Below are 23,187 nucleotides of genomic sequence, written 5' to 3' on the forward strand. Positions count from 1 at the left end.
CCTGGTCAGTGGGCTGCCCACCACTGTCCCAGAGCCCCACCTCAGGGGCCTGCTCTCTGTCTTTGTTCTGTCTACAGGGTGAACCATCAAGGGCAAGCTCAGAAGTGAGGTCCACAGAACGCCATGGCTAGAGGGACCTGGGTTTGGCATCTGGACATAGGACAGAGTTCAGGGGGAGGGCTTGTGCCTATGTGACCACCTTGGGTCTACCAAGAGAAAAGGACTCTGAGAGCCAGTTAACCTCCGACTCTACCAACAATCTTTCTTTGGAGTGGAGTGGGTGACACTGCCAGGCAGCTGGAGAGTGACTGCAAATCATGGGTGGGCCATCAGGCTCCCATAAAGAGGAAGCCCCTTGAGCCAGGTGTTCACCAGCCATGGCTGCCCTGCTAACATCCCCTGTGCCTCCTTCCAGGCTGAGGTCTGATTATTCCTCTAATTAGGCAACAAATGACAGCTCATGTCTCTGTCACATGTATTGATCCCCCACTGACTAGTTTCAGGAGGAGCTGCCAAAATAAGTGTCCATGAAAAATGTTCCCAAGAGGCCATGCTCTGGGAATCTGAGCTCCCTCCACAGTGCCCCAGCCCCCACTCCCCTTAAGTGTTTGCGCCACTCTGGGCCAGGCAGGGCCTGCAGTGGCCCCTCTGTGGTCTAAGGAGGGAGGCTCTCCCACATCAGCAAGACAGAACCCCTGAGGCCATGCTTTCTGCCGTACACTGGGCATCTAGGCCAGCCACTGCACCTCATTCACTGAAGGATGGCCTCATCTGGGGGTGCAGAGGCTAGGGCCAGGCATTGCAAGTTTCAGATGCCACAACATTCTGACCTTCAAACACTGAAAACCAAATTCAAATTTAAGAGTTCTTTGACATTCTAAATCCCTCATAGCCCAGAAAGAGTCAAGGGAGGAGGAAAGACATAGGAAGCCATTTTCAGTTATAGGTTCACCAAACCATAAAGCCATTCCAGATCCATTATGGAATGAATTGGGAAACTGAGACATAGTGAGGCAGAAGAGTTGCCCCAGAGTCCTCAATAGAACCTGTGTGCCCAGATTCTTGCTTAGTGGAGAAGTCCTAAATTTCCATATTGTTTTACTTGAGGTAGGAGGAATTAGCAAACCCATTGTATTAGTCCATTTTCATACCCAAGGCTGGCAAATTTATAAAGAAAAGTGGTTTATTTAGCTCACAGTTCTGGAGGCTGGAAGTCCAAGATTGGGTGGCCCCATTCATGGTGAGGACCTCATGTGGGATGGCATCACAGTGGTAGGAACATGTGTGAGAGTGTGAGATCACCTGGTGAGACAAGAAACCAGAGAGCAGGGAGAGGCCAGGCTTACTCTTTTATAACAACCCACTCTCACAAGACCAGTATCAGTCCCTTCTGAGGGCAGCACCCCCAGTGAACTAATTACTATGCACAGGCCACATTTCTTAAAGGTTCTGTCACCTCTTAACACTGACACATGGAGGACCAAGCTTTTGACTCATGAACCTTTGGAAAACACACTCAAACAATATCCAAACCGTAGCACCCTCCATCAGAGGGAGACACTGTGGTCAAACGAACCAGTCAGGAAATGCATTCTCCCCTCGACAAGAGAACATCATTAAGGGTTCCTGAACCAGTTACCAATGTAGATGGGGAGCCTTGCCAATTCTTTTCTCAATATGGATTATGTAATTCCTGAAAAAGGAAATTGTCCCTGGGTGATGTGCTTGTAGTAATAGGTAAATGAGTTCAAGGGGCAATGCTGAGATGGGTGAGAGCCCAGGGACATCCAGAACCCAAGCCCCATGTGTCCTCCTGGAGCCACGGAACTCAGGGTGAGGTTAGGCCATGGCATGTTGCTAGGTTCCACCTCAAGATCTCTGTGTCTTCTGGCAAGGCAGGGGCTGGAGGGGGTCTGCCTGTGCTCTTCCTTTCTCAGAAGCGCCAAGACCCAGTGTGGGGTGAGGGTGGGGAGGAAGAGTGGGCAAATAGGCCCCAGCTTGGTTTGGTTCTGTTTATCTTCCTTGAGGGCTGAGAACCCTGGAAAAGAGTGTGATTAATTCACTGGTCCCTGGGGGGACAGGCAGCTTTCCTGGACCATTCAGAAGCTGAAGTATGGGAAGCGGATTCCAAGGCAACCGCTACCATGGCAACAAGCATGTCAGCCCTGGGGGGACCTTACTCTCAGCCCCCTCCAGACCTGCAGCAGCTGGAGCACTTGGCGTGGGACCAAGGCACTGCTGATTATGGAGCTGGGTTTGGTAAGGGACAGTGGGCCAGGAGGCAGGAGGGGCCCCCAGAGCTCAGGCAGGTGACACATGGAGGCACAGAAGTTCTTTCCTATGGGCAGATGCCCTCAGAAAGAAGTTCTCAAGGTCCAGTTGAATCAGGACTGGGGCTGGAGTCAAGGCCCGCTTACTGGATTTGTGGAAAGAGGCCCGAGGTCTAAGACACTCCAAAAGGCTGGGACCAGCTCTCTTCTCCAAGGCCCAGCCCAGAGTGAGCCCTAGAGTAGGGAAATTGGTTTCCGCCATAGCATGCCTGGGAGGGGCTCTGCTACTCCAGAGCCTCCCTTACTACAGTTGCCATATCTGCCTCAGTGCAGCAGAGCAGGACTTCCCAGGCTCCTTTGGCATTCTATTGGTTTTTCCCTGGCCCAATAGCTGCCCCTTCGGGATAGGGACTTCAGCCCCCGGGGCAGAGAAGACCATCAGCAGAAGGATCCCATAGGGGGCCAGAGGCTTGTCTCATCTTGAAAGCCTCAGAGGGATCTTCACAACATACAAGCCATTCTGAAGAGGGCTCCCTGAGCTGAAGGAAGTGGGTCCTATCACTGGGACCATGGGTTGAAATGTCTGCTCTAGGAGACACAAAAAGATAGAACTATATCTTCATACATATATTTGTAGTTCTATCTTTGTGTTGAATGTAATGCATTCCACTATTGTCATGTATGTAAAAAAAAAAGAACTAAAACCATCACTGGTATTTATGGGGGACCTACAGTGTGTATTGAGAACCTCTGTTGACACTTACTACTACTTTGTAATGTCCACAGCAGCATCATGAACTAAGCACTGAGACCTACATCTGTAGCTGAAAACAGCCAGACTCTCAGAAACTGAGAAACTGCCCAAGGCCCCAGATAGTAAGAAGCTGAGCTGGGATTTGAACCCTGGCAGCAAGACCCTGAGTCCAAAGCCTTTCTGGAAGGGATTTTGGGTCTACCATTCCTGCTATACAGTCCTGGAAAAACTAGTTTATTCTTCCTTTTCTTGATTTTTCATGTTAAGTGGGGTAAAAATAATGTACCTACCTCTTAGGACTATTAAATAATGCTTTTAAACTTGTTAGAAAGCACTGTTAACTTAGAAAGTGCATAATAATGTTAGCAAGCCAAAGTGGGCATGGTAGTAATGATGCAGATCCATGGGCAGGCGGGGCGGCGTGGACTAGGGCAGCGTGGACTAGGGCAGTGTGGACTAGGGCAGGGAGGCAGGTGGGAGTGCCCAGCTCTGGAAGTCCCTTGAGTCACTTTCTTGTTGAGTCAACCTGGAGAACTGACTGGCTGGGGCTTGAGTCAGGGTTCCAGGGGCTGGGAACTGCCGGGCCAAGAGGCTCAGATTCTGCAGGTCTGATTTCCCAGGTGGCCTCACTTCTGGTTGATGAAGAAGGGACATGAGGGTGGTAAGGGTTATTGCAAAGGGAAGACCAACCACAAAGTATGTCATCAACTGTGTGCAGATGGTGTGGGACAGCTGGTAGCCTGGCCCTGAAGAGAGACTAGGGAATCCTCTCTCCCTCTTTGCTGTCCCGAGGGAAGAGAGCTGTCATCAGCATCCAGTCTACTGCCCTGACACTCAGACCTCCCTCTTGTCACCTCCTTGGGGACCTACAAAGTCTTTCCTAGTGTGGCCCTGGAATTATTACATGAAAAGCCCTCTGCATGGTGTACACGAAAACTGTGGGCGGGAGGCACTGTTTTTCTGTGTTGCCAGCCCTGGCAGGACAGGCCGTCGAGGACAAACAGGTCCTCAACAAAGGCTCAGCCATGCTAAGGCAATTTGTTCCCGTGGGTGGGGTGGGTTCAGGGACATCTACTAAAGTTCCTTTTGAGATCTGCTAGTGTGATGGCTGTGGACACTGCCTCGCCCTCGCTGAGGGGAGGCTCTAAGGAGTACTGACAGCTTCTGACTCATCTCTGGGTCCCAGTCAAAGTGACGGATAGGCATTTGATGAATCTCATTTCCTCATCTAAAGAAAAGGAAAGCAATGTCTCCTTCCTCTTATTTTTCAGGTCAAACATAGTGTTATATTTGGGGGTCCTGACAAGAGCGCCTTCTGCCCATCTGGTTGGGCTCAGCCTCAGTGCAGAAGCTCTGCCTTCTCAGGTCTGCATGACTGATGCAGGGGAAGAAAGAACCACCAAGCGGGCCACAGCTCAAATTTAAAATAGTTTTATTAAAACAAGCACAATGTGTGATAGCGTCATAGTCGTGGTGTTGTGTAGACATATGCAACCTATTTATGTAACTCAAAAGCTTATCTGACACTGGCTGCATCTTCATGCTCCCGGGCATCAGGCACCACATGGTGCAGACCAGGGCAGCGGGTGGCCTGCCATTCTCACCTAGGCACAGAGCTCCGTCTAACTGCCCCAAATCTGTGCCATGCTTCATACATGACTCGGGGGATACAGCAGCAGAAGACACTGATACTATCTCTAAGGTGCTCATCCTAGTAACAGCTTAAAACCAGTTAGAACCATAGGACACAACTGATTAAAACCCAAGTCCACGGACATCCCACTCTAGAAAATCCCTGGGCTTGCAGTGAGAGTTTAAAGTTCCATGTGGATTGGAACAGCATGGTTAAAAATCCCATTTTAAAAAATGAAATAATACTGACTTTAGCAGCAATCACAAACAAGGAAGAGGATGATAAATGAGGAACACATTTCGGTCACAGCAAAGAAAGATTATGTGCTTCTCCGCGCTGCACACTGGAAGACTGATCTGGCCTCCTGAAAGAGGAAGGCTCTCTCTGCCCTTCCTGAATTGAGGGGGTGGCTTTGCTCAGCCAAAGGAGAAGACAGGCAAAGAGGACGTCCGGAGGACAGAGGAAGGTGAAGGACTGCCAGAGGAGGGTGGCAGTGCAGAGGGGGAGAGTCAAGTGTGTTGGCAGCCTCTGTCAACTGAGCTTCGGCTTCCTTCTCCAAGCTGGTTCCCTGCAGGCTGCAGCCCCAGCAGCACAGCCCAGTCACAGAGCAGGCTGGATCTGGGGTCTGCAGGCTTGTGAGCAGGTGGAGTCCAGCAGAGATGTCCCAGCTGCAGGCGATTATGCAAAGTGACAAGTGATTGCTTTCCTTTTCAAAGACAACCCCTTTGGAAAAAGCTTTTTCCTCAAGGACTCTGGGGAAATGGGGAGGGGGGCATTGGGGGGGGGCCCTGCAGGGCCTTTGTAAGTGGAAAAAGCCTGATTGGAGCCCCAAAACAGGCCTCTCTGCCTGCTCTGCAGACACTGGCCTCACGGGTTTCCAGGGGCAATACCTGGGCAGGTCAAGGCCTATGAGGTGTGGCTGGAACTGTTCAGAGTCCTGTGGTTGTTGGGCAGGTTGTTGGGCACAGTCCTGTGTCTCCACTGCGGCCAGCATGGGCCAGGGCCCGCCTGCGGGCCAGGCGAGACTTGGAGGGAGGAGAGAGTTTCATGGAGCAGAGGCCCTCCACCAGCACCTCTGGCTCTTCGGCCAGTTCATTCTCCTCATGCTGAGACAGCTGGCGGTTAAGGGCAATGGCCTCAGCTGCAAAGAGGGTCAGGTCCATAGTGCTGCTGTTCCTGTGGGGTGGGGTTGGGGGAGAGAAAGAGAAGAGGGGAACAGGACCTGGGGTTAGCCAGGTCAGCTCTGCAACATGCCTACTCCACACTGGGTTTCGTACTCCTGTCAGATTTTTCTGAACTGCAGGGCGACTCTCTCGAGCAGTTCTCTCCTGGGTTTGACTGAGGCTAGAATGGACTTTGAGCCTCAAATAGCCCTGGGACTGGATGGTCAGAGCAAACGCCTCAACCCTCAACATTCCCTGCTCTGAGCCTCTCTGCACACAGCTCTTCTGGAGGCAGGGCCACACACAGTGAACTAAAGCCACCCATCCCTCTCCCTGGAAGGTCAGGGGTTCCTGGAGTAGGGACTGCCTCTTGATGTGTTTTCCCACAACCCAGCTCAGGGTGAGCCTGTGATGGGCACTTTGGGTTGTTGAATAAATCATTTAAAGGGGACCCTCATGAGGTTTAGCACCTGAAGGCATCTGGAGACAACTCCACAGAAACAGGGAGGGACCTAGCTGGGCAACAGCATCTTGGGGCAAGTGAATCGAGCCCATGCAGGGGAATACCTCCCTGTGTAACTCCTAAAAATTGGCCATGAAAGTGGCTACCTGAAGGGTTTCCCACATAGCTTAGTCCCTGCCTGCTGGGGTAGAGCTCACTGGGAATATATCTAGTTGTTCAAAGGTTGTACAGTCAAACAGCCCATGGTTACTGTGCATGGTAGACCTGGGCTGTTTGACATGGAAGCCATTATCACTACTGTCTAGTAGTATATGTGACAGCCGGTCCCTCTGCCTTGCAATGCCCCTCACTTCTGCTACTTTTATCAAGAGCAAAAGGACACCTGGTAGAAATAACCCACAGATCAGATCTGTCTGTGGACTGTGAACAGTGACTTCTGGTTAGGTTCAAGTGGGTATGCAGAACAGGATTTTTCCTGCAAACAAAGCAAAGAGGGACTTAAAGGTGCTAGGGGACAAATGAAGCAATCTAGGTGAAAGAAGTGCAGAGAGAGACAGCTCTATAATGGAGGGAGAGGGAGAGAGGAGGGGACTGAGAAGAGCACCTGAGCCTGGGGATGGGTTTCCTATCCCCCACTTCCATCCCAGCATGGCTGAGGGCTTGAAGTAAAGTCCAGGTGGAGGAGAGAAGGGCACTGGGTGTGTGGGAGCATTTACCTCTGGAGGACTTGCGGCGTGGGGAGTCCCTTTTCTGGAGCTTGCTAGAATGGGAAGGACAGATTGTGGGTAAGCACTGCTCCCTCTTTCCAAGAGGTGTCCCACCCAAGCCAGCACAGAGTGGGCAGGTAACTACAGGCTCTCAGCCCAGCACAGGGACTTGTCACTGCTTAAGTGCAGGGCCAGACCTTCAGAGGAGAGAACAAAAGGGTGCACTCTGAAGTCACAGCCGCCTCTGCAAGGACAGCCTTCTTCCCCTGGCAAAGTCTTCACTGCCCTCTGAGACCTGGCTCAAGGGTCATTTCCCCCCTGAAGCAGTCCCTGTTGCCCAACACCTCCCCGTCTTAGTCCCAGCAGAGGTGGGGTCTTGTCCCTTTGTGCCTCTAGCACTTTTCCCAAGTATTCCTCACACTGTCCCTTTCTCCACTAGACCATGAGGACAGGTTGGGCTCCTCTCTAGCACATGGTAGGTGTTCACTCTTTTGTGTGTGTGTGTGTGGGCTGGGGATCGAACCCAGGGCCTTGTGCATGCAAGGCAGACACTCTACCAACTGAGCTATAGCCCCAGCCCCGTAGGAGTTCACTCTTGGGTGGCTGGAAATTAGGCCCTGAGCCACTCTTGGATTGATCCTCATCTGTGACATGAGCAGGCAACACTTGCCTCTTTCCACTGGCAGGGTGACTGAGGCCAGCTAGGGCCTGGTAGATCAATGAGACACAGTAACTAGCAAGAGGGTTCGACAGACTCCTCAGAGTGGAAGTCAGGTATTGTGACTAACCAAGGAGGATTTTTTAAAAATGCTTTCTAGTGAAGACGTGAATCCTGAGCATAGGGAAAACACCATTTGCCTTCCCAGCCCCAGCCCCCAGAGCCCCAGGCCATGAGGAGAAGCATACAGTCTTTAGGGCAGCCACACAAGCTTCAGGGCAGCAAGGTCTTGCTTCTCAGCCAGTGGTGTTTTTGTACAAGAGGATGGTACTGCAGGCCCTGAATAACAATATCAAGTTGCTTCTGGTCTAGGTGCTCCTGCCAATAGTGGGAGGCATGGCCTATTCCCCCAGAGGGCTGTATGGGGATTTAGTCTATGGCCAAGGTTAGAGCCAAGTCTATGCTGTGTTAGGGGCTGGGCTGGCAGGTAAGGAGGAGTGGGTTCACTGTGCACTGAAGCTACTGAAGCTGCTATACTACCTCATTTCAGCTGGGGGCAATCATTTGGGCTGGGGGTCTTCACTAGCTGGCATGAGAGCTTCTTCATGGCCAAGCTGCTGTGTGCCATGGCCTGGAGAGGTGACATACCACCCTGCCCTGGAGTCACTCACCCCTTGCACCCATGGGTGTTGCAGAACTTGGGCGGCACTGAGTCTCTGCTTTGCATCTCGAACCAGAAGCTTGGAGATGAGGTCTTTGGCCTCACTGGAGATGTGAGCCCAGTCTTTGTCAGGAAACTCATATTTGCCTTCCTGGATGCTCTCAAATAGCTTGTTCTAGGAAAGAAGATTCCTCCTGAGGCCACAGGGCCAGGGCATGGGCAGGATGGGTGGCTTACAGAGTCCATCATCTTGGCTCTAACTGACCTCAGCGGCAGCTGCTGCTCATGGCTGGGGGATGCCACAGACAGGGCCTCTTCCTAGACCCCCACTCTCCCCTAAATCACCAAACAATACGGAATGCCCTCAGCCACTGAGATGGCTAGAGGTATGACGAGTGGGGAATATCACCTGTATAACAAAGCCCCAATTCTCAGCCCTTCAGAGAGTGCTCTGTGAACTGGGCCCAGGTAACCTCCCAGGTCTCCTCTGCCACCTTCATTAACCTCGTACTCCTCCCGGTGGCTGCTTCAGGGCTTTGCCTGTCCTGGTCTTCCTTCTCATATTTCTTGACCTTCTTCCCATGGGCAAGACTCGTCCTTTCAGAGTCTGCTCAGGTATGATGTCTCCAGCAACCCCCCCGAACTCCTAGCTGGGCTGAATGCCTGACTATTTCACCCCCTGGCTGCCCTGACAGAAGGGCACTATGAACCCCTTCCAGATCAGGAACAATCTCAGCCTACTGAGCCCCAGGTGGGCATGTGCTGTGGCCCTGGTTACACTCACCTGGCAAACCCTGCACACTTCTCCCCGGTCCCAGCCACAGTCAGTCCCGCAGTGACCTACAAAGGGCGGGTAGCCACTCAGCATGATATAGAGGACCACGCCAAGGCTCCATAGGTCACAGCGCTTGTCATAGAAAGTGGCCTCGTCTCTGAAGACCTCCACCACCTCAGGGGCCATGTACTCTGCAGAGCCGCACTGTGAGGACCAGGTTGGGGAGAGGGAGATGGCAGAGAAGAGAGTTTTAGGGAGAGAGGATGGCAAAATGTCGAACGTAACTTGAGTACGAGGATGGAAGGGCTGGGGTTGGGCTCCATGGTAGAGCACTTGCCTAGCATGTGTGAGGCACTGGGTTCGAATCTCAGCATCACATATAAATAAATTTTTAAAATACAGGTCCATTGACAACTAAAAACAATAAAAAAAAAAAAAAAAGAGGATGGAAGGATGGAGTGACAGCAGGAGCTTGTCAGGAAAGTCAAGGCTCAGCTGGTATCATCAAGGCATTCAGAGAAGCTTAAACTGAGCCACACTGCCCTGTGGTCCACATGACCAGATCCAAGCCTACTTCTTATCTTTTTTGGTTCCTCTCCAGTGGGCAAAGACCTTGGCCAAAAACTCCCAGGAGCCTCTCCCTGCCTCAATTCTCCATTTAAATGCAGGAAGGGAGATCTATGGCTCCATCCAGCAAGGATTTCTTAAAGTGATTCTTGTCCAGTTTCCCAGGTAACTGGAAGCAAGGAAGCATAAGGATTTAGAATTAAGAGATCATCAAAGCTAGTCTGATGACAAGTTCAATTTCCTTGCCCCTCTCATTTATAGATGGGAAAGGCAAGGCCCAGGATAGGTCAAGGAGCTCAGCAGTGGCCGACCCAGGACCAGGATCCAGGACTCCTCCCTCCCACCCTTGCGTAGAAACTGCTGAGAAAAATAAAACATTCTTTTTGCTCCCCACTTCGTTATTTCAGGCTCACTGAGAAGTAGCCCCCACTCCCATCCCACAAAACTAATTTGATTAGAAGATGGTAAGTGCACTTGAGAAAGGATATTTTCTTTGTTATTGGCAATTAGCGTTAATGACTTTGAGAACAAGGTAGCCCCGTGTGTTAAAAGCTAATACAGAAACATTACTAATAATGTTGCTTAGCATAAGAATGATATAGGCATATTTAAAGGCATGTCTTATAAAAAAAGGCTATTAGGAAAATTCACTTATGAAGCATGCAAGTCTCAAAAGAGTCATCCTAATTATAGTGCATCAAACATGTACAAGATATGTCTTAGGAAGAAGCAGCTTCCATCTGGGCATAAAATGTGAAGTGGGAGAAGCAACCGGATAATTCGGCCAAACAATCCTACATGCATATGGCCTGGAACCTCACAGTTCCCGCCACAAAGGCTATTGGCTTTCTTCCATGGGGGTGAGGGGGGAGGGGAAGACTGCTCCCATCCTCCACCACAAGGGGGATTTGCTGACTTCAGCAGAGAGAATGGAACTTGGAGCCATTCACTTTACATGTGCAACATGCGAATAGTGTTTGTTTTCACCTGGGACAAGAGTCAGAGCCTGTGTTTATAGAGACAACCTGTTTCTACCTTAATAGAGAGGGCCCACCCCAAACTAAAACTCCAATCAATGTCAGTTTCATTAACAACTGTGTAGGGGGCAGGCTTGGAAGCTAACAAATCAGGCCTGGAAAGGCTACAGACATTTGATTTTCCTTCTTTAGCTCTCTGTTCTGGATGCCACAACTTTGAATCAGGCACACTCCACCAGCACAGTGCCCAGCAGGAAGGGAACAGGGCACCCGGCCATACGTACAGGGGTGGTCAGCTCTGGTGTGGTTATGGGTGTGCAGGAATTGTTCAGTTTCACCCCACTGCCCAAGTCAAAGTCACAGATTTTCACCGGAGACACCTGCAAAGGAAAAAAGAAACCAGAGATCACAGATCTAAGAAGCCAGAGGGCATGAGGAGACCAGCATGACCACATGGACACATGGCTTGTACAGCTGTCGCACTATAGCTTGGCTCTGTCTACCAGGTCATATTTACTCTGCTTGGGTTAACCAGGTGTCAGTCACCTTAGGGTTTTGTCCAAGATGTGCTCTTCCCCATGCTCCCTTCTTATTTCCCCCCAAAAATGAATGATCTCTATGATGTGAGATGGCCATGAACTCAGAATAATAAAAAGGAACTCTTGCTGGCAAACAATGGCATAGGTAGCAGGAGAGAAGCCAGAGAAGTTCATGTATCTCTAAAGACAGTCCCCTTGAAGCCCACTCAGTGGAGGTCAGAAGAGCTTGGAGTAAAACCCTTGTCCATCTTAGGTGGCTTAGGGTGGCTGACCTGTCCTGGCTTGCTTGCGTGGTCTTTCTCAGTTAAGCACATAAAGTCCTGGGAAAAGTATGATGCATGGTCACCATGGTGGCATCAACTCAGCAGCCAGCTGCACCAGAAGCTGATACTTACTGTACCTGGGACAAGAGGGTGACCTGTGTCTACAGCACACGATAGATGGCCTGGCAGTGCAGGAGGAGGACCGCACAGGGGGCGAGGTGAAATCGCTGGTGAACGCACCTGCCGAGAAGCCCGCACAAGGCTCTCAACTTTTTCTCTCCTTCCTCACATCCCTTTTTGCCTGCCTCTTTCTTTCATTCTCTCTTTTCTTTTTCACTTAGTCTTTTTTAAAAAAAATTGTGGTGAAATAAAAACATGTTATTTTAGCCATTCTTAAACGTATAACTCAGTGGCATTAATTACATCTATGTTGTGTCACCATCACCATCTGTTTCTAAAACCTTCCTAGAAACTCTACTCTAGCATTAACTTCCCATTTCTGCTCATCCCAATCCCAAGTGATTCTTTTCTTTTTTTCCCCAATACTAGGGATTGAACCCAGAGGTGCTCTGCCACCAAGTTACAACCCCAGCCCTTTTTTGAGTCAAGTTGTCCAGTTTGGTCTCGAACTTGTGATCTTCCTGCCTCAGCCCCCCAAGTGCTGGGATTAAAAGTGTGCACCTGACTTCTAACCTGCTTTGTACCTTTATTAACTTCCCTATTTCAGAGATTTCATGTAAGTGGAAGCATACAGTATCTGTCCTTGTGTGCCTGGCTTCTTCCAATTAGCATAATGTTTTCAAGGTTTGTCCATGTAGTAGGATGTATCAGAACTTCACTCTGATTTGAGGCTAAATAATGTTCCACTGTATGTATACACCACTTTTTGTTTATCCATTCATCTGTTGATGGATACATGGGCTGTTTTCACCTTGTGGCAACTGTGAATAACACTGTAATGCATATCAGTATACAAGTATCTGTTTAAGTCTCTGCCTTGAATTCTTGGGTCATATGGTATATTTTTTTCTTTTCTTTTCTTTTTTTTTTTTTGGCACTGGAGATTGACCTCAGGGATGCTGTACCACTGAGCTACTTTCTCAGCCCTTATTTAAAATTTTGAGACAGGGTCTTAGTTGCTTAGATTGGCCTAGAACTTGCAATCCTCCCACCTCAGCCCCCCAGGAGCTGAGATTACTGGTGTGCACCACCATACCTGACTCATATGGCTTTCAATGTTCAGCTAATTGAGGAAATCCACATCTAACATTTTCACCAATAATGTACAAGAATTCTGTGATTTCTCCACGTCCTCACCAACCCCTGTTATTTTTCTTTAAATGGATCTTATTTTATTTTATTTATTTATATGCGGTGCTGAGGATCGAACCCAGGTCCTCACGCATGCCAGGCAAGTGCTCTACCACTGAGCCTCAACTCCAGCCCCCTTTTGTTATTTTTCCATTACAAAAATTATAGTCATCTTAGATTGGCAACAGTAGTGTCTCCTTGTGGTTTGATTTGCAATTCCCTAACGATTAAGGATGTTAAACATCTTTTCATTGCTTATTAGCCATTTGTATCTCTTTTGGAAAATCTCTGTTCAAATCCTTTGGTCATTTTAAAATTGGGTTGTCTGTCTTTTTGTTGTTGAGTTTTAGGAATTCTAATGTATTTTGGATATTAAATCCCTAGCAGATGTATAATTTGCAAATATTTCCTCCCATTCTGTAGGCTGTCTTTTCACTTTCTTATGTCCTTTGATAATTAGCTTCTCTTAATTTTAGTTTTTCTAATTACAAAAAAGGGCAGCAAATCTGTGCCATGAAGAGCAGATGAAACAAAAGATGTTCCTTGTAAGTCAGAGGCAATAACGGATAGTTTGGAACACCGGTGAGTGCTGGGATCAGTACCTTATTTTAATCTAGCTCTTCTATGTATCATCTGAATAATTTTAAGTTTCTTAACTCTCTGAGTTTTAGTTTCCTCATCCATAAAATAAATATGATAAAAGTATCTCTTCAAGATACTTTATAATACTAAATAAGCCAAAGTGCCTGGCATAGTGTAAGCACTTGAGAAATGTTAATTGATAATTATTATTAACAACCATAAAAATGATAAATTAAAAAGTTCTAGGACAGAATAACTGACAGGAAGTCATAAGATCTTACTAGAGCTGATACAAGAGTTGTATGTCAAAGGCACGTTCTCTCACAGCCATTCCTATGGATGAGCCACAGCTTCACCCACACCAAGGCACGTTGCTCTCGCATTTGCTCATGCATGCACACACACAAAGCTGTGAATGTGGGCTGCCAACACTACTGGGGCCTAAACCTCTCCTAAAAAGTGTCGAATTTGTCAAATGTATGTGTTCTTATAAAAATACAAACACTTTCGTTTATTAGTAGATGGAATTTAGGCCATGTTTAAATTAGTTGCATTTGTTTAAAAGCAAGAATAAATATTTTCTTTTTAATGGGCACCTTGGAAATAAAAACCCTTTTAAAGAACTTGCTTCGTAATTATTGCCTCTAGTGGTGGATACAGTCTAACCTACATACAAATATCACGTATGGGCAGAGGTGTACCCATGTAAGATTGAGTCATTTCTGACTCACAACTGCTCTAACAGTAGATGTGTTGTACTAGAAAGCATTAATTTTATGCAGGTCTCATATATTTTACAAGTTTGTAGGCTTAAGCCAATCATAGATGACAAAGAGAAAAAAGGAACAAGGGCTATATTGGAATGTTGAAACATTACATACTGGGTCCAATACTCTCACATGTCCATGGCAATCAGCTGAAGTTGGTACCTGAGGCCAAGAATACTACCAACAATCTATATGGAGAGCAGGGTGCTTGCTTGACCAGGATAAGTTGTACATCCAAATCAGGCCTTAAGTACCTTTTCTGGAGATTCACACAATATATTTTCTGGCTTCAGATCGCGGTGAGCAATGCCTGAAATGACAAGCAGCAAGGAAATAGTTAACATATGCACATAATTATCAAACATTCCACACACAATTAATTTTTTCCAAATGCTGTTGTTCGCAGATTAATTCCCAATTATGGTACATTAAAAAACCAACGAGCTGCAGGAGGCAGAAGTAACCAGAGACACAAACCAAAAGCACAGTTGATTCTGCAAGTTCTTTTGAAGCAGTGGCTTTAGAAGTCTGGCAGGGATAAGAAGAGCTAAATGAATCCCAGCCAGCCTACCTTTCAGCACTGCAGTGACAACCAGGAATTCTTATTGTGCAGCCTAACACAAAGCAGAGCAGAGAGCTCTGCAGACGGCAGTGCTTGGAACAGCAATGCAGAAATAATTAGTGCCTTGTTTAAGAACATCTCAGGAGGCTTAGACTGCTCTACCTCATTTCTTCTTGTGTAGCTGATTTAAAAAAAGATTCCTTCAACATGATTCCCTGAATGTTCGGAGGACCAAGTGTTAGATAACCCCAATTCTGTCTAACTTTCTTCTCACCTACTCTTCAAGGACAGTTTTGGCCACAGGGTGCTGTACTTCAGAGACGACACCCTGCATTTTGGCCAGATCTGCAGAGGGCTTCAAGTAGGAGCTTACCCCTTGAGGGAAGCTGCTGCCCTGCCAGGCATGGTGGCACATGCTTATAATCCCAGCAACTTGGGAGGCTGAGGCAGAAGGATTACAAATTCGAGGCCAGCCTCAACGACTTAGCAAAGCCCTAAGCAGCTTAAAAGATCCTGTTTCAAAATAAAAAATAAAGGGCTAGGGATGTAGCTCAGTGGTTAAGGGCCCCTAGGTTTAATCTCCAGCAAACACCACCCCCAAAACAAACAAACAAACAAACAAACAAACAAGCTGCTGACCTGGCCAAGAAGGCACCTGGGAGAAGGGAGGAAGGAAGGGGGGAAGTGAAGGAGGGAAGAAGGGAGGAAGTGAAGGAGGGAAGAAGGAAGAAAGGGAGGGAGGGAGAAGGGGAGAAATGGAGGGAGGGAAGGAAGGAAGGAAGGAAGGAAGGAAGGAAGGAAGGAAGGAAGGACAAAGCACTGACAAATTGGTCTGGGGTGTCCTGGCGGAGGACAGAGAAACCTGCCCCTCCTCCTTCGTTCTGCAGCACCCACAGCACAGGGACAGGTCTGAAAAGTTGAGCAAAAGTCTACTTCTAAGTCCTGGAGAGCAGCGGAGGATCTTGAGGTGGTGGAGAAAGCAGAAAAGCAGACCTTGCCTTAGTCACCAGCAATGATCAGCTGCGTGGGCAGCCTTCCCACTTCCTACTATAGGCAAAGGCCCAGCCCACCTGAGGCACTTCACTAAGAAGAAAAAGCAGAGTTCCAGCAAGCTAAGTAACTTCATCAGTCACCTAATTGAATGAGAACCCAGAGCAACTCAGCCCAGCCTGCACAAATTGAGTCGGGCTACTGCTCACTGCACTAAAAGTGAAGGATATTTTCCATTACAGCAAGTGCTCCCACAGAAGGATCATGAGCCGCACACAGAGCCTTAGTTTCCAAATAGGTACCCATGGCCCACTCGTCCCCCGGCCTGAGAATGCAGAGAGCCAGGCTGTCATAATGGGCCTGCCTGTGTGAGCGCACCAGCCATAGAGCTGCTCCAGTTCATTTCCCAGAGGTTAAGCTGCAGTGTGTCCAGTATTTAAAAGTATAGAACTTGTTTCAGGGCTACCCATTCTTGCCCAATTCATCTTCCCAGCGTGAAGTTATTTAGAAAACAGCCAAGTTCAGCTGGAAATCGTTTTTCATCCCCTCCAACTTCTGGTCACATGGGCAGCTGGCCAGCTAGATGTTAACAAGCACTTCAGAACTCCTGAGACACCACCAGCCTCCGTCCCCGGTAGTGCATTCTTGTAAATAAATAAATAAATAAAAAATAAAACCGCCTAGACCCCTCCTCCAAGGTTTGGCTCTTATAAAAAGCATGACCCAGTTTCGCAATCTACAGAGGCAGCTTGGGGAGCAATTGTAAATCTTTGTCAGGCAGGTGTTACCTACATGCATCCCAGCTTTCAAAAACAGAACTGCTGCGATTCATCATGCTGTGGAAAGTAGAGACACCCCCTTCTAGGAATTTTCATCCCAGGTGCGAGGCTCCAATGTGAACACTGTCAGTTTGCAGATCTCTTTCAGCCACTGGAGGAAACCAGGTGGAGTCAATGAACCTGAACCTCTCATACACCTGCCACATCAGCCTGGGATGTGTGCACAGCACGCCTACAGTTGGTCCTCAACACTCACTATCAGTGTGGCTGGCCAGGAGTCACAGTCACGAAGGGAGTGGAGCTAAGTCACATGTTATTTGCTCCGCCTCCACAACCCACCTGGAAGAATGCTTAAAGGGAATCAATATTAGGAATAACAGTGCTTTTTGCCTGTTGGGAGATGAAAGTGGAAGGAACAACATCTAAGAAAGAACTAATATGTGCCAGGAACTATGCTCTCTTTATTCTATAAACACACAATACATACAGAAAAGGCACACAATTGCATAAAGGAATTCATACACACACACACACACACACACACACACACACACATGGCTTAGAATAGTCCCTAGCACATAACAAGAGCTTTTAAGTGTTAACTACTGTAGATGATGTTCTCATCTCTCCAAATTCTCCCATGACTCTATGTGGCATGCATTGACACAGAGAGCACACAGCTGAAGAGAGGTGAAGCCAGAACTCGGTTTTTCCATGGTACTGCTTTTGGGTAAAATTTTTAAAAAGTATGTAATAGTCCAACAGATTAATGGAAAAGTCAAAATGCTTAATTTGCAAAAAGATTTCATTCACTACAAAAGTACTTAAATTATCAGTCTTAGGAAAAGGATTGCAAGTGAAATGTAATTCAAACAATAGCAACCCATTAGTCATCGCTGCAAAGTTCGACAGATATCGCAAACTTTCATATAAATACAAAATGTATTTTTTAATTTACTGTGAACAAGAGACATACAACCACATATGTCCTATTATGTCAATTTTGAAGTCAGAGATAAACTTTAAAACACTGAAAGGAATGACACTAAAATTTCGTATGAGAATGGTGGTATCACACGTGAGTTTTATGTTCTCCATCAAGAAGGGAGCACCAAGCACCCGGTACACGTACACAAGTGCATGCACACCTTGTTCACTGTCAGATTCATTCTTTTCCCTCCCTCCTTTTCCTGTAGGCCTATCCTGCTTAACAGCCTCACCATCTCCCTACTACCCACGGTGGAAGCCTCGGAGCAGGTTGAAGTGTCCCCACCTCCCCTTCCAGAGGGTGAGCATGACCAAATCTCCAGCTGCCAGTCAGCTGTGCCATCTCCTGGACAAGCCCCCAGCCAGGCCTGTCTCCTCTTCCTTGGTACCCAGAGCTGGCCAGCCCACCCAGCCCACCCAGGTGAAGACATGAATCACCTTTGGTATGCAGGAAGTCGAGGGCAGCGGCGACATCCCGAACCACTCGGCTGGCTTCTCGCTCATTGAAGTGCTTCCGCTTCTGGATGTGAGCTAGGATGGAGCCTGGGTTGCAGAGGGGAAGAGAAGAACAGCTTTGTGAACATAGACTTATTCATTGCTAAATGTCCAGCTCCAAATGTGGTGCCTGGCACAGGGGAGGGACAAGAATATATCTGCTGAACAAAACTTGACTGCTACCTTCTGTGCCTGTTTGTGAGGAAGTCCTATGTGCAGAGAACAATCATTTATATGGCAAAAAATATTAATGCCATGGAGGCTAATTTGGCTTCTGGAATCAAAAGAAACAAATGAATGCACGTGGGGCTGAGAGGGCCTTAGAGACATTTGCTTCTTTGCATCTGAGCTCAGATCCAAACAAGTGCACGATTCTTCTAATGGAAGTGCCACACCTCACTACATATGTAAAGGTCTTGAAAAGTTTGTGGGAGGAACTGCTTTACCTCCTGAACTTTCCCCTTTGTTGTTATTCATTTTGTTGGCAATGGTTAACATTTATTGAGTAGTTACTATGTGCCAAGCACCATATAATGCTCTTAAAAGAAATTATCTCGTCTTCATTACAATTGTATTAAATAGGTAGTATAATTATCCCCACTTTATAGATGGGGAACCTGATGCCAAAAATGGTTAAGCCACTTTCCAAAGATCACACGCTTGTCAGTGGTGGAGACAGGATTTAGGCCCAGGAATTGAGCCTCAGAGCTAGATTCAGAGCAGACTTCCCCTAACAGGACTTGAGGTCCAACTCCTGGGGGGGATGGACTGCCCTGAGCCAACCAAACCCTCTTTACTCTCTAGGTCTGGCCTCAGGAGAATGTTCATCTAAGTGATATGGCTACAGAGGAGCCCAGCTGCCTCCAGCATTTCATACACATAATTCAAGTCCTGGTGTGTGATGGGGACAGACACAGGCATGAACATATAGCTTGGTTTCATGTGGTCTATACAAATTACTGGAAGCCAGTACTTCTGAGCTGAAGGTATCATTTCTGTGTCCTAAAAATGGTCTGTGCTTCTCATAAATAAAAGGCATTTCTGTATATCAGTGACAAATCCTCTGAGAGGGAAATGAGGAAAACTACCCTATTTACAATAGCCTAAAAAAAAAAAAAAAAAAACCAAAACTTGGGAATCAACTTAACAAGAGGTGAAAGATCTATACAATGAAAACTACAGAATCCTAAAGAAAGAAATCAAAGACGACCTCAGAAGATAGAAAGATCTACCTTGCTCTTGGATAGGCAGAATTAATATTATCAAAATGACCATACTACCAAAAGCATCATACAGATTTAATGCAATTCCGATCAAAATCCCAATGACATTCCTCATAGAAATAGAAAAAGCAATCATGAAATTCATCTCGAAAAATAAAAGACCCAGAATAGCTAAAGCAATCCTTAGCAGGAAGAGTGAAGCAGGTGGCATCACTATACCAGATCTTAAACTATACTACAGAGCAATAGTAACAAAAACAGCATGGTATTGGCACCAAAACAGACTGGTAGACCAATGGTTCAGAATAGAGGACATTGAAACTAACCCACAAAATTACAATTATCTTATATTAGACAAAGGCGCCAAAAACCATGCATTGGAGAAAAGATAGCCTCTTCAACAAATGGGGAAACTGGAAATCCATATGCAACAAAATGAAATTAAACCCCTATCTCTCACCATGCACAAAACTCAACTCAAAGTGGATCAAGGACCTAGGAATTAAACCAGAGACTCTGCGTCTAATAGAAGAAAAAGTAGGCCCTAATCTCCATCATGTGGGACTAGGCCCCAACTTCCTTAAAAAGACTCCTATAGTGCAAGAATTAAAACCAAAATCAATAAATGGGATAGACTCAAACTAAAAAGTTTCTTCTCAGCAAAAGAAACAGTCTGTGAGGTGAATAGAGAGTCTAAATCTTGGGAGCAAATTTTTACCCCTCAGCATCAGATAGAGCACTAATCTCTAGGGTATATAAAAAACTAAAAAAGCTAAGCACCAAAAAACCCCCAAATAACCCAATAAAAGGGCCAAGGACCTGAACAGACACTTCTCAAAAAAGGATATACAATAAATTGATAAATATATGAAAAAATGTTCATCATCTCTAGCAATCAGAGAAATGCAAATCAAAACTACTCTAAGATATCATCTCACTCCAGTCAGAATGGCAGCTAATAAGAATATAAACAACAATGAGTGTTGGCGAGGATGTGGGGAAAAAGGTACACTCATACATTGTTAGTGGGACTGAAAATTGGTGCAGCCAGTATGGAAAGCAGTATGGAGATTCCTTGAAAAACTGGGAATGGAATCACCATTTGGCCTAGCTATCTTGCTCCTCGGTCTATACCCAAAGGACTTAAAAACAGCATACTACAGGGACACAGCCACATGCATGTTTATAGCAGCACAATTCACAATAGCTAAACTGTGAAACCAACCTAGAAGCCCTTCAGTAGAGGATATGGATAAAAAAAAATGTGGCATATATACACAATGGAATATTACTCAGCAATAAAAGAGAATAAAATCATGGCATTTGCAGGTAAATGGATGGAGTTGGAGAAGATAATGCTAAGTGATGTTAGCCAATCTCAAAAAGACAAATGCCAAATGTTTTCTCTGATATAAGGTGGCTAACTCATGGTGGTATAGGGAGGGGGAGCATAAAAGGAATAGATGAACTCTCGATAGAGCAGAGGGGTGGGAGAGGAAGAGAGGGGGCAGGGGATTAGCAATGATGGTGAAATGTGGTAGACATCATTATCCAAAGTACAAGTATGAAGACATGAATTTCTGTCAACATTATATACAGAGATATAAAAAATTGTTCTCTATATGTGTAATAAGAATTATAATGCATTCCGCTGGCATGTATTTAAAAAATAAAATCAATTAAAAAAATGGTCCGTGCTTACTTTTTTTTTTTTTGGTTTGGGGAAGGGATGAAAAAAATGGGGAAGAACTGTCAAAGATCTTTCGCCTGCCAGTCAAAGGAGCCCAACATGCTAGAAAATATTTTCAGAAAACTAGTGCTGTAGTGAGTCTCTTATTTCTAAATTTGTTAAAATGGAAGGCAGAAAGTAATACTCTCCATATTTCTAAGACATCCCCAGTGTGCTCAGTTGTTTTAATATCGAGAATCAACATTCACTGTGCCCTTAGTGCCTGCCCGGCACAGTGCTAAATGTTTCCCATGAACTATCTCATTTAATCTTCACGGTAACCTACTGAGATATGTGCTACCAATATCCCCATTTTACAGATGAGAACTGGTTAAGGGACTTGCCCAAGGACACAGGCCTGGTAAGTAACAGAGCTAGACTTAAGCTTAGCTTTGTTCATTTCTAAAGTGTGCTCCCTTGACCACCAAGGCTCTCCGTGTGTCCCTCCACTCAGCTCCACATTCACCTTGCAAGTGTGTCCTAGGGTCGGGGTGAGGGACGGGGAGGGAAAGGGCTTCTCTATTCCCTTCATTATGTCAGAAAAGCAACTTAAACACATATCCCAGTGATGTGTGTGGGCGACAGCAGTGTGGTGTGGGCAAGATGGCATCCTCCTGTCTGAAGAATGGAACGTTCTTGGCCTCCCCTCTGTCACAGTTCTGTGTCCTAAACAATGGGCCCTCTTCTCTCTGCTTAGCCTTTTCAGACTTCACAATGTAAGCTAGCGCTTCCGCCCCATAATTAAATTAGTTAAATGGTGAATATGTCAAAACAGGGATTGATAAATTGATCACTAAATGTATCTATATATGACTCCTATTATAATGAAAAGGCATTTATAGAATGCCCACACAGGTGACATTCTAAGCTCTGCAAAATGCTAATTATCATCCTTCCCTCCGGCTTCCCTTCTCCCAAATCAAGGGCAGTTTTTAAGTCCTTCATCCTTTTTATTAGCTTGACTCGTTTTAGAAGTCTCTGGGATTCATGATGGATGATCACCACCCTGGGTCTTAATCCGAAGTCCAAACACATACTCAACAGGAAGTACCTCCTTGCAGTTTCTCAAAGACCAAATAAAATCTCGAGTCATCTTCGAAGAACTCAATCAGCTCCAAAATGTTCCTTAAATAGGAAAAAATTGGGGGAGGTTGTATTACATATTAAAGTCCACTTACAAAATACAAATTAAAACATATACAACACCCTGTAGTGGGGCAGAAATCAACTTGAAATCAGAATGCTTATTAAAGACCCATGTTTGAGGAGCAGCCAACGGTGTTAGCAAGATTCAGGTCACCTTATCTTTCCATAATGTTTAGTCTCTGGTGTTTTCGCCAACTCTGTGCTGTCAAACCCCAACCCTAAAACCCACTAGGTAGAGTTATAAAAAAGTCCCGGTCACATTAAACTGAATAAAATCTGCAGCCGACTGGAAGCAATTGCGGCTAATAACACTGAATAGTAGGTGTGTGTCCTGGAGGCAAGCAGCAAATAATTACTTGCCCTCCCTCTTGCCCATAAATCACGGGGCAGTATTTACATTGCCTGGAGAAAATGGAAACATCTGTCAAATAGACTTGGGGCCTAACGTGGGCACCGCTAGACCCTAACTGCTAAGCGCTGCTTAATGAAACGGCCGCGTTCCTGGCCACTGTAGCACTTGTGGCCTTCCCCGGTGAGCACTCTCTGTCTGCCTGAGTATGCAGTGCTCTGCCAACAAGGTCGTCTTGTAACTCAGTAGGGAAGCCACCAGCCTGGATATTGGAGGTGTTGGGGTTTTTTTTCTTTGAAAGAATGAAATAAACCAAGTGGAGTCTCTAATGCTGAACTAAGAAGCTGCAGGGCTGAAAATAAAAATCTGTCCCTCATAAAAAATGCCGACCACTTTGGGAGACACGAGGCTTTTACTAGTGTGCAGGCGTCCAAATAAGATGGCCAAAATGGCCTAATTTGAAAGAAGATTGTAGAGGCAGTGCCTGGAGTTAAATCAACAGCAGCCCCTGTCCTCCAAGCTTAATGACAAAGCCATCAATACCAGGCCACTGGCTCCCTGCTGACCCTGCCATGGAGGGAGAGAGGGGGAAGCCAGTCTTGGAGGTGACCCTGATTTAAAGCCACAGTGGGAGGGCCACTCATTTGGAGCAGCCTGAGATGGGGCTGGAGGTTACCATGGCCCAGTTATCAAGCCAGGAGGTTGGGAGCTGGCTCTGGCACCCGCCGTTGGTGGTTCACTAGGAACCGAGAATAGCAGCAAATATTCTTAACACCTTCATTGTTCTCATCTTGGTATTTAGGCAGCCCTAAAGATTTCTACCAGGCAACACTCAGC

General features: G+C 46.6%; 1 protein-coding gene across 6 annotated transcripts in view; it reads right to left on the reverse strand.

Moving 5' to 3' along the window:
* Positions 1-4,439: 4,439 nt before the first annotated feature.
* Mknk1 (MAPK interacting serine/threonine kinase 1) overlaps positions 4,440-23,187 on the reverse strand; it is a 43,036-nt gene continuing 24,288 nt past the window's right edge. For 4 of the 6 annotated variants that reach the window (XM_027937010.2, XM_071617803.1, XM_027937007.2 and 1 more), the window contains 8 exons: positions 21,907-21,980; positions 17,847-17,951; positions 14,345-14,400; positions 10,913-11,008; positions 9,094-9,288; positions 8,320-8,484; positions 7,000-7,043; positions 4,440-5,833 (listed from right to left, as the gene is read on the reverse strand). In XM_027937010.2, the coding sequence (XP_027792811.1) occupies positions 5,587-5,833; positions 7,000-7,043; positions 8,320-8,484; positions 9,094-9,288; positions 10,913-11,008; positions 14,345-14,400; positions 17,847-17,951; positions 21,907-21,980 (982 nt within the window). In that variant the 3' untranslated portion in view covers positions 4,440-5,586. The remainder of the gene's footprint in view (positions 5,834-6,999; positions 7,044-8,319; positions 8,485-9,093; positions 9,289-10,912; positions 11,009-14,344; positions 14,401-17,846; positions 17,952-21,906; positions 21,981-23,187) is intronic. The other 2 variants (XM_027937012.2, XM_027937013.2) reach the window with 2 other exon arrangements.

This window comes from Marmota flaviventris, chromosome 10 (genome assembly GCF_047511675.1).
Source record: "Marmota flaviventris isolate mMarFla1 chromosome 10, mMarFla1.hap1, whole genome shotgun sequence".
Taxonomy (NCBI): domain Eukaryota; kingdom Metazoa; phylum Chordata; class Mammalia; order Rodentia; family Sciuridae; genus Marmota; species Marmota flaviventris.